The 12,043-nt window shown below is 43.2% G+C and overlaps 1 protein-coding gene across 6 annotated transcripts in view; it reads right to left on the bottom strand.

Moving 5' to 3' along the window:
- Positions 1-12,043, bottom strand: part of CLSTN1 (calsyntenin 1) — a 74,455-nt gene that overhangs the window by 6,995 nt on the left and 55,417 nt on the right. For 2 of the 6 annotated variants that reach the window (XM_055582378.1, XM_055582380.1), the window contains 4 exons: positions 11,128-11,376; positions 9,876-9,997; positions 3,456-3,618; positions 268-345 (listed from right to left, as the gene is read on the bottom strand). In XM_055582378.1, coding sequence (XP_055438353.1) covers positions 268-345; positions 3,456-3,618; positions 9,876-9,997; positions 11,128-11,376 — 612 coding nt within the window. The remainder of the gene's footprint in view (positions 1-267; positions 346-3,455; positions 3,619-9,875; positions 9,998-11,127; positions 11,377-12,043) is intronic. The other 4 variants (XM_055582379.1, XM_055582381.1, XM_055582382.1 and 1 more) reach the window with 2 other exon arrangements.

The following is a 12,043-nucleotide window of genomic DNA, read 5'->3' as shown; positions in this document are numbered from 1 at the left end:
CAAGGTGTCTCAGGCAGTGGGATGGGGTGAGATTTGATGAAGGGGATAAAAGAAATTCCCATTAGTGCCTCTCATGAATGAGTCATTTGCTCTCACTTCAGCTGGGATCAGCACGGGCAGAAAAAGGAAATCCCATGATGCAATGGGGCAGCATAAGGCAAAGCAGCAGCTCAAGACAGTGTCTGGGACCCAAATGCAACTGGGGTGTCGCATGCGGAATGGGCAATGAATGGAGGTCTCGTCTTTAAATGAAACACAATAGTGAACCGTAGGCAAGAGTCCAGGGACCTGCAGAGGCCAGAGGCACAGGCTCAGTTTCATTGTCACTTTCAACTCCTGAATACTCTGTAGAAAAGCAAGACAGACAATATAAAAGGACCAAGAGGTTAGGCTCTTCAGAACTGGACCTTGAAAATTAGTTTCGAAAAGTTACCAAACCCAAAGAGAACACTTCGCCTCTCATCCCTCTTGACATACTCCACACCTGGATGAAGCTTGTACATCGTCACCTTTTACCACCCCAATGCTTCTTCCCATCCTTTTAAAAAAAAGTTTAATTGTAGTTGATTTACGAAGTTAATCTCTGTTGTTCAGCAATGTGATTCAGTTACACACACACACACACACACACACACCCTTTTTCATATTCTTTTCCATTATGGTTGATCAGAGGATATTGAATATAGTTCTCTGGGCTATCCAGTAGGACCATGTTGTTCATCTTTTTCCAGTCTTTTATTTTACCTTCCTACAGCCTCCTTGCCAAAACACAAGTTGGATTCAAAATAAGACTGAGTGAAAGCCGTGCGCTCAATTCACTCATCTCCTCAACCTGCCCAGGCAGGACCCAGCCAGATGGTGGGACGGACCCCATGCAAATGGCAGCCCTCTTGGACTACAGCGCCAGCCTTCCTGATGGGGACACACACATCAGCATCCAAAGGGTGGTATGTAGTGAATGTGTATGACTTTTGAAGGCTCAAAAGGAGTACATAATTGGTCGAGACTTTGACTTCCAAGGGACAGAGGAAGGAAGGCATTTTTAACCAGTTTTTCTGAACAGGAAGGGAGTCAGAGATTAGGGAACTTAACCCAGAGAAATATACTCAATCAGTGACGGCTCGGGGACAGCAGCTGCTGTCCCCACCAGTGTTCTGGGTCCAGGCACACACCCACCCGATAAGAGGACAGAGTCTCCACTTTCAAGACTGCTTCCCTGTGTCCGCCCCATCTTGCAGAACAGGCCTCTCCACCTTTAGCTTTAGCTGCAGATGAGTGGGCTCCAGGCCAGGTGTGCACAGGTGAGCCCTGGGGTCCACACAGCTCCCCCGTCCCCTAAACACACAGGTGAGCCCTGGGGCCCACATAGATCCTCTGTCTTCACAACCCACAGTTAGAACTGATGTTTCTGTTGATGCAATGAGGGGAACTCCAGCCTGAGTTCCCCATGGTGAATTTAAAAAGAAGGGATCTCAAATCCCCTGAAAGGAAGAAAGGAGATCTTTTTTCCTATTAACTGCAATTTTTAAAAACTTGTGTTTGGTTTGGAGATCTAGAGAGATTTTTCTGGCTGAGGATGCCGAGAGGGCTGAGGTAGAAAGAGGTGAGAGAGGGCGAAAGTGACGGCCATCTGACAGCAGAGGCACCAGGACATGAACGGGAAGGCAGACTGGACTGTGAGGCTTATTCTAACCCATGCAACGAAGCTCTCAGAATACAAAATAACACTTAGGCTGGCTCTTGTATTCTTATTCAAGTCTTTACTGAGAAATTGTGGAAGCTAATATGAACTGAAATTTTAATAACAAAAACTTCCGATATGCCCAATAATTTATTCCTCACTCCTTGGTCTCACGTTCTCATTTCTTACAACCGACTGTCACCAGAATTAAATCTGGGAATTCACTGAAGAAGTTCACTGTGAATACTGTCGTATTCCTTTTCATTTGAAAGGATCTGCAGGAAAATTATGAAATTCAATCCTCCTAAAAGCAGCAAAACTGTCTTGGAAACTGTTGTTGTTCAGTTGCTCAGTCATGTTGGACTCTGCAACCCCATGGCCTGCAGCCTGCCAGGTTTCCCTGTCCTTCACCATCTCCCAGAGTTTGCTCAAATGATGTCTTGGAAATTAGGCTCTTTCATAAATTTCTAGTCTAACTCCAGGTACAACACTTCCACAGAGAAGGAAAAGGAAGGCTGATTTAGCAGGTACATGTGATGATGACACCCCGCAGTCACCCAACAGAGTCAAGGGCAAGGGCTGGAGGCGGGGCCCCGTGAACCTCAACAGCAGACCAGGGGACCCGTGAACTTGGGTGGGAAAAATCACATGCTTATTTTCACTAACTTCTAATATTTAGTTTTCCCTTTCCTTATAAATGTCAGCTACAAATGACAAGAATATTGGAAGAAACCGTGACTTTGCAAATAGAAATCATGTCCCATTGCATCGACAAGCATTGTTACAAAGCCCCTTGCTATTCTGACTCACAGCAGTTAACAGATGTGCCTGATCTTCACATGTAAATAGTGGCACAAATGTTACTATTTCACAAATAAGGGCTTTTAGCACTTTCATAACTGTATGTACTTCAATCTAATTCGTCCCCTTTGAAATCCTATGTATTTTATTTTATAGAGTCATAAGAAATTATCCTTCTGAGAAGGGATCCTCAGGCTTCCCAGACTACCAGAGGAATCCATGGCACAGAAAAGGTTAACACTCCTCATTCGGTGGATCAGAGAGAGACCCAGGCCTGAGTGCACCAGCTCCAGGGGTTCAAACCCTAGTGCCATGTGATCAGCTGATTAGCACGGCTTGCTTCTTTTCTTCATCTCAGTTTTTCAGCTGTGAAATAGGGATAAAAAGAGCTTCTGCCCCACAGACGTATCACTTACAATTAATGAGATAATGTATGTTAAGCCATAAGCACACAGCCTGCCACTTAGAAAACAAAAATAAGCTGTATTGTCTTGCTGGTGATTGTCGTCACATCCCATCTCAGTCTTTTGGCAGAGATGCCCACAGACTCTTCTCCAGTCCTCACTGAAGTGCTTCTACCAGGCTACCAAGCACAAACACTCTGATGTGCCCTCTGGGCCAGAGCAACTCACACATCTGCTGTTTCTGTGTTTTTGTAAACTTTCCAATCAACAGATTAATTTATAAACATGTTCCTCAACACACTCTCTCTCTGCACAACGCTCCCTCCCAGGCCCTCAGGAAGGGCGTTCCCATCCTTCACTGCCTCCAGCGAGCATCACAGAGCTGCCCCAAAGCCTTGCACAGCAATGCCCCCAGAAAGGCAACACCAGGCAAAGGAATGAAAAGATAAAGGACAGGACAGCAAGGAATGAGAATACTGAGAAGAGCCTGCTTCTATTAATATCAACACAGCAAAGAAAAAGTATTGCTCCTGAGACTGAGGGGGAAAAGGAGTACCCGTGACCGTTACCTTGCCAGCAAGCCCCAACCACGAGCTGGGTTTCGATCTTGGATGGATGAAGTGGGTAATCTTCAGTGACAGAGAAGGGCTCATGAGGGACACCGTCGACGTAGAGAGTCACACTGGGGATTTCCACGTTGAGGACGTAGTGATGCCATTCCTCGTCACAGACCTGTGGGGCCAAGGGAAGTGTTAGGTGTGTAACACCCTCCTTCCTTTTCACCCTCCCACACAACTGGACACAAGAACGAATTTCTGTTTTCCTAGAAAGGAAAAGATTTAATGCAACAACAGGGACTTCCTTGGTGGTCCAGTGGTTAAGACTTCGCCTTCCAATGCAAGAGCTGTGGGTTCCATCCCTGGTCAGGGAACCAAGATCCCACATGCCTTGTGGCCAAAATACCAAAACATAAAACAGAAGCAATATTGTTAACAAATTCAATAAAGACTTTAAAAATGGTCCACATCACCAATCAATAAATAAAAAAGCAACAAAATATGTCTCTTCCCACCGTGTCTCACCCAAAAGGCCCAGGTGACAACCACCTCAAGGACATGTCAGACTTGGGGGCAGGGAGGGGCGCTTCAAACGGTGAGCTGCCCAACCCGCTTCTGCCAGGAGTGTGACACGAGGGAATTCTAGTATGGGCAGGATGGACACCACTCGGGGGGCTGGCAGTTCCTTTTCTGGATCAAAATGAAAAATACCTCCCATCTCAGAATGAGGCCCACTGTGCATCATGTGCTTTCCTTTCTCGGTTCAAAGGTGATGCTCTATACAAGTATGAACATTAAGCTCAGGTGGCCAAATTCAACTGAGTTCCTCTCCTATCACTGAGTATCTCCCTTGCTGTCACACAGGGAGTGCTGGTCTGCAGTCTCCGAGGCCCCAGCTGGTCTGGCACTGGCCTGATATCTGGCTTATATTTTATGCAAGAACAGGGACAAGCAGAGAAGGAGATACTGTGGGATGAAATTTCTAAACATGCCTTTCAAAAAGTTTGCCCAAAGCTTCCCCGGTGGCCCAGTGATAAAGAATCTGTCGACAAACGCTGGAGACATGGGTTCAATCCCTGATGTGAGAAGATCCCACATGTGGCAGAGCAACTAGGCTGTGTGCCACAACTACTGAGCCCCTGTACTGCAACTACTGAAGCCCACACATTCTAGAGCCCATGCCCTCCAACAGAAAGGCCACTGCAAAGAGAAGCCGGCGCACCCCAATGGGAGAGTAGCCCCTGCTTGCCGCAACTAGAGAAAAGCCCAAGCAGCAATGAAGCCAAAAATTAAATAAATGAATAATTTTTTTTTCCAGTTCAGTTCAGTCACTCAGTCGTGTCTGCCTCTTTGTGACCCCATGAATCGCAGCATGCCAGGCCTCCCTGTCCATCACCATCTCCCAGAGTTCACTCAAACTCACGTCCATCGAGCTGGTAGCCATCTCATCCTCTGTTGTCCCCTTTTCCTCCTGTCCCAATCCCTCCCAGTATCAGAGTCTTTTCCAATTTAAGTTTGCCCAATTTACCTTTTAGTTCTAAGAAATTCAACCAAGGAGAAATTGAGAGCTTAAACAGGCCAGAAACATCAAAATAAATGAAGACATTACCAAAGATTACTCCCAAAAGAAAAGCAACTGCCTTTGAGCCTGAGGAAAAATTCAAACCTATAACACTGTATATATGTTTAGTATATACTCATGATATGTGTGTATATAAATGTGTCATCACATATTTCTAAATAAAGGAATTACACAGTAATTCACTTTTGAGATAGGTTCAGTTCAGTTCAGTCGCTCAGTTGTGTCCGACTCTTTGCTACCCCATGAATCACAGCACGCCAGGCCTCCCTGTCCATCACCAACTCCCGGAGTTCACTCAGACTCACGTCTATCGAGTCAGTGATGCCATCCAGCCATCTCATCCTCTGTCGTCCCCTTCTCCTCCTGCCCCCAATCCCTCCCAGCATCAGAGTCTTTTCCAATGAGTCAACTCTTCGCATGAGGTGGCCAAAGTACTGGAGTTTCAGCTTTAGCATCATTAAGATCTTACTTTTAGTTTAAGTCTTTATTTCAAACAAGTTCTGTAATAGAAGTTTCTTCAGAAAGTAATTTATATTACATTCCTAGTTTTACAGATATTACAGGTTTCTAGGGGATTAGTAGAATAACTCTGTACTTAAATATCAGTAATATTTGGTCAAAGTCCATGAGCATAGTCTGAGAAGACAGTAGTCAAATTCAAGTGCGTCACTAAGTCGTGTCTGACTCTTGCGACGCCATGGACTGTTGCCCACCAGGGTCCTCTGTCCATGGGATTCTCCAGGCAAGAATACTGGAGTGGGTTGCCATGGCCTCCTCCAGGGGATCTTCCTGACCCAGGGATCGAACCCATGTCTCTTCTGTCCCCTGCTGGCAGGCAGGTTCCTTACCACTAGGGCCACCTGGGACCACTCCAACTACTCACTTTACATCAACAATAGCCTCGCTCCCCTTTGTGTGCGTGTGTGTGCTCACTCACTCAGCTGTGTCTGACTCTTTGAAACCACATGGACAGTAGCCCACCAGGCTTCCCTGTCCACGGCATTCCCCAGGCAAGAATACTAGAGTGGGTAGCCAGGGATTCTCCAGGGAATCTTCCTGACTCAGGAGTTGAACCCAGGTCTTCTGCATTGCAGGCAGATTCTTTATCAACTGAGCTACACAGGAAGTGAAGATAGCAGTAGAATTAGTATAATTTAATTTCCTTGAAAACAGGGAGATGGGGAGAGTGAAACCCCAAGCCACAGACAACACCCACGACAATACTGCTGAAGAGGTGACTACATGAATGCTGAGACAAGCCAGGTGGAGAAAAGCAACAGGGTTTCAGATTCAGGAGATACCAGAGGGTGTGAAGCCACATTAAAAAAAAAAAACCTTTATAAAGACAACAGAAGGGAGAGTTCAAAACTTGAAGCTAGGGGGGGAAAAAGTCATGCTGATCAACTATCTCTTTTCAAAGTGTAGGAAAGCTAATTTCATGTAAAACTGAGGGTGGGGGAGTGGAAATGATCATGACTCAATTTCACATGAAGTTTTTAAAAGGAAAAGAAAAGACAACCAAAGGGAATAATATCCCTTCAGCTAATGAAACCATACCTGAAAGTCATACCTAACAAAAGAGATGAGAACGATGATCTATTATTTTAAAACATGCTAAAAGACATAAGGAGAATGACATAAAACAGTAAAAAACAAGTTCATAATTAAAGCAACTCAGAAACGAGGTGACAGGATACAGAAATGATTTAAATGAAAGGGAAGGTTACAGTAAAAAAGGTGAAGAATATCAACAAAAGATAAAAGGAGTCCCCAGGGAGGAAAACCAAAGCAATGAAAAAGAATACCGAAAACCCTGCATGAAATACCCAAACATTTGAAACTAGATACTATAAGGGAATAACACATATTTGGGAAAACAGACCTAAAACCACCAAGATGTATTCATAAAATTAAAAAGAAGAGGAAGAGAAAGAAATACCTCCTATGATCATCCAAACAAAAAGACTAAATATTTTATAAATGAAAGAAAATCAAGTTGTTGTCAGAGCTTAATAGCAACATTTTATGTTAGAACTCAATGGAGAGAGATTTTCTGTTCTTAGAAATCTTACATCTGAGCCAGAGATGATATATCCAGCCAAAGTGACCTTCAGTATAAAGGCCACAGACAAACTATTAAAACAACATGTAAGAACTTAGGAATTAACTGTTCCCATGAGCCCTTCCTGGGAACACACTTCCTACCACCCGAGTGACCAGAAAACAAATGCCACAAGGATAGTGACACTGACCACTGATGGCCGCTTACATCACGAAGAGAAAAAACCAGACCCAGGGCTTACACAGATCAGAAACATTAAACCCCATTCGGATCAAGTCTTTAGAGTCCACTCCCAATGTACGGGGTATAAAGAAAAGAGAGGAGGGACTTCCTGGGTGGTCCAGTGGTTAAGAATCTGCCTTCCCAAGCGGGGAATGCAAGTTCGATCCCTGGTCAGGGAACTAAGATCCCACATGCGGAGGAGCAACTAAGCCCACGTGCCTCAACTACAGAGAAGCCCACGCACTCAATAAAGAGTGCATATGCTGCAACTAAGACCCAACACAGCCATAAGGAGGTAGACAGATAGATAAATAAATAAATATTTTTAAAAGGAGCAGAAGACAGAGGAGCATGTTACATTACACCACAGGGAAGCAACCAGTCAAATCTAAACTCTTGAAAACTATGGGACTAAAGCCTGATTTTATTACCAAATGAATTCCAAGGGAGAAAAGGAGAGTCTATAGATTAAAATAAACCCAAGAAGTCTATCAGTCAATCCCAATGTATGGCCTCTTATTGGATCCTGATTCAAACAAACAAAACTGTAAACACAAAAACACCTATGAAACAATCTGAACACTGGATGGATATTGAAAAATTATTAACAGTGGAGGTAATAATGAAATAAGACTGACCAAGAGCTGATAATTGCTGAACCCAATTGAAGGGTGTGTGGAGTTGTGCCTTATACTAATCTGTCCACTTTTACCTATGTCTAAAATTTCCCATGATAAAGTTTCAAAAACATGTAAACAGAAGAAACTAAACACTGGGATGCCCCTGGCAGTCCAGTGGTTAGGACTCTGCTCTTCCACTGCAGGGGGCATGGGTTTGATCCCTGGCTGGGGAACTAAGATCCCCCATGCCGTGGGGTGCAGTCAACTTTTTATTTAAAAGAAAAGAAGAAATTAAATACATAAATGCAGGCTATGATTATGAAAACAGAACTATATCTAAAATGTAAACCTATGCTGCAAAAAATTTTTTCTGGATACCTGAGTGTCTTGAAAAAATTTATGACAATGGTTTCCGAGAAAGAAATGATCTAGGTAAATAAAAATGACAACAGTAAGAGATGAATGCTGTCACCTGGACAGTGACCTCATCTTTCTACCAAAACACACTTTCTTCCTCTCATATGGGCTCTTATGTATCTATCTTGTAACAGTTTCAGACAATGTTATATTTCACCAACTATAAGCACATATAACACTATGTCCGCTCATATCTACTAACTCCAGGAGACAAATAAATTAAGCCCAGGCCAAAGGTTTCCTTCTTGTCCCAACTCTAAATCATGAGACAAAACAACCTGCTGTGATTGTAATGGACAGGCTTTCTCAGTTCACAGCGTCTCTTTGTTTCCTATAACGCATTGATTCTTTGCACATGACACTTGCTTTTTTACCACTGCAACTGCTAGGAAATCAGCCTTGCAAAGATATGACATCATCACAAGAAGTATAATATGATCTAATGCCAAAACTGTAAACTCCTAAGACCTAGCAATTCGTGTGATGTCTCAAAGATGTCAAGACTGCTGGTTCCTTGAAAATTTAAAATATCGTGTCCCTGAATTTGCTGAGGCATCAAGAGTCCTGGACACAATTTGGGAGCCAAGGACTTAGACAATGAATAAACAAATACAAGGATCTCAATTTTTAAGTAAGTGCTGCTATCTCAATAAATTATAACATAGTATTTTGTATTTGAAACATACTATTTCTTTATATAGGCACACCTTGGAGATACCACAGGTTTGGCTCCAGACCACAGCAATGAATCAAGTATCACAAGAAAGTGAGTCACATGAATTTTTTTGGTTTCCCAAAGCATAAAAAGTTATATTTACACTATACTATTAAGTGTGCAACTGCATTATGTCTAAAAAATACCTGTGTCTGTGTGTCTGTGTATTTTAGTCGCTTACTCATGTCTGACTCTTTGCGACCACATGGACTGCAGACCGCCAGGATCCTCTGTCCATGGAATTCTCCAGGTAAAAATACTGAAGTGGGTTGCCATGCTCTCCTCCAGGGGACCCTGCCTGTCCCTGGGATCAAAGCCAGGTCTCCTATATTTCAGGCAGATTCTTTACTATCTGAGCCACCAGGGAAGCCTAATTTAAAAATACTTTACTAAAAACTGGAACCATCATCTGAAAATGCTTCGGACTTCCAGGGCAGTCCAGTGGTTAAGATTCCACGCTCTCAGTGCAGGCGCTGGGGTGGGGGGGCACAGGTTTGATTCCTGGTTGGGGAACTAAGACCCTGCATGCTGCAGAGTATGCCCCCCCAAAAAACCCAATATCTGAGAAGTACAATAAAATAAGGTATGCCTGTATTAATATTTTATGTATAAAATACACACATGTAAAAAAAATAAAGTCTTTCAATGTGAAGGAGTTCAATGGATTTAATGTGCTATCCTATTACCCACAGACACAGAAATCGTAAAATCTTCAATACACCTTGCCCGTAAATAGTTGGTCCTGTGCATGGTTTCAGTGCCCATTTACTCTCTCTGAAAAAAAATCCTATCAGTGAGTTTTCCATTCCCTCACCTGACTCAGCTTCCAGTGGAACTCTGCAGGTTTGTATTTCTTCTCTTCTGAAGGATCCTGACGGAGGAGGAAAACCAGCCGGCAGCCATGGACATAGAGTGAGTAATGGTGTCGGTTCATCTCTGCAGAGAGAAATTCTACTGGTAAACCGCCAGCTTAACTCACTACTCACCAGGCAGCTTTTGCAGAAACTAACACCTGTGCCCAGCCATTTTTATTCTGGCTGGCCAAAAATTAATTCTGTTATTTCACGAACACTTTGTGGGTTATTACATTCAATAGTTACACCTGACACATCTGTAAATCTTCTCCAGCACCGTTGAGTTTCATTTTCACTTTCTGCATGAGAATTAATCACTAAGGTTTTCTGTCTGTTAGTTGAATATTCACATCATCTGAAGTATAACTATATTCTGAAGAACTACCACCTTATGAGACTCCAGTATACATGTCACTCAGACAATTAGAGAAAGTATCTGCATAAAATTCACCGAAGAATTCTTCTTCACTCAAAATTTCATTATGCATCATTATGAAAAAAATTTAGGGTAATAAACTTGTGTTTACAATATACACAAGGTTGGAACAAAAACCTAAGAGCAAAATGTGAATAACAACAATTGTTAAGTTGTGCAGTGAATCCTTGATCAATTTTAAGTTCTAACAACTTAACACAGTGATGTTAATCATATCACTCTCTAAAAATGTGTGTCTCCAGTTAATAATGTGTTAAGACCCAAAGGAGAAATAAAAGCTGTTATTTCTTCAATGGATTTTGAAGACAGTTTTACCAGCCTAAATGAACTCTCCAGGGTGGGCCAAGGCAGGGTTAGGAACAGATACACTTGGGTTTTGGGCTTCCCAGGTGGCACTAGCGGTCAAGAACCTGACTGGAAATGCAGATGTAAGAGCTGCAGGTTCAATCTCTGGGTTGGAAAGAGTCCCTGGATGAGGACACGGCAACCCACTCTGGTATTCCTATCTGGAGAATCCCACGGACAAAGGAGCTTAGAGTTGACTTGACTGAAGCGACTCAGCATGCATGCATGCACGCAAACATGCACACTTGGGCTTTACTGAGAAGTGGGGCCTGATCCACTGAGTAAAACTAACAAATGCCTAGATGCCAGTGCCAGATCTTGAGCAGGGAACCACGAGTGTCACCAACAGCCTGTGGGGGCCTTTAGGGTTAGAATAAGTGCTGGCTCCAGGCTCCACTGCAAGGATGTCCCTTACAGCGAAGCTGACCTACCTGTTTTGTCTGAGCTGCAAACAATCGTCTCCTTCTTCTTGCCAAATGGCCCATGCCTCATCCACACAGAGATCGTAAAGGGCTCCTTGGGGTTGACAGAGACGATGCTGTCTGGGACCCTCACTGCCTGAGTGCCGTTGAACTCGAAGACCTGGTCGCTGTCATGGCCGTTGTCCGTGGGAAGGCCAATAGTCCAGTTCCAGGAGCCTCCTGGGGAAGGTAGCAGCTCAGCCGTGCCAGACGCAGCACCTGAAGCAACACAGTGACGCTTACTGTGCACTGTGCGATGAACTCACGTGGGATAAGCATTTCAAGGCCCACGAGGTACAGTCTTTATTTTAAAATTACTATTGAAACATAGTTAACTTACAATGTCATGCTAGTTTGAGGTACACAGCAAAGTGATTCAGTTATATACGTATTCTTTTTTTACATTCTTTTTCACTATAGGTTGGTACAAGATATTAAGTAGAGTTCCCTGTGCTACATAGTAGGTCCTTTTTGTTTATCTGTTTCATAAATAGGAGTGTCTATATGTCAATCCTCTGCCCTTTCTCCTTTGAAAAGCATAAGTTTGTTTTCTACGTTTATGCATCTATTTTGTAAATAAATTCATGTGTATCTTTTTTTTTTCTTCTTCTTAGATTCCACATATAAGTGATATCATATGACGTGCATCTTTCTCTGTCTGGCTTACTTCACTTAGTTTGATAATCTCTAAGTCCATCCATGTTGCTGCAAATGGCATTATCTCATTCTTTTTCATGGCTAAGTAATATCACACACACACACTTTATCCATTCATCAGTTGATGGACGCGTAGACTGCTTCCATGTCTTGACTACTGTAAACAGTGCTGCTCTGAATACCGGTGCACATGTATTAAGGTACCGTATTTATCTTAATGGCTAAACAA

Source organism: Bubalus kerabau, chromosome 5 (assembly GCF_029407905.1).
Source record: "Bubalus kerabau isolate K-KA32 ecotype Philippines breed swamp buffalo chromosome 5, PCC_UOA_SB_1v2, whole genome shotgun sequence".
Taxonomy (NCBI): domain Eukaryota; kingdom Metazoa; phylum Chordata; class Mammalia; order Artiodactyla; family Bovidae; genus Bubalus; species Bubalus kerabau.
This window is presented reverse-complemented; position numbering and strand designations above follow the sequence as displayed.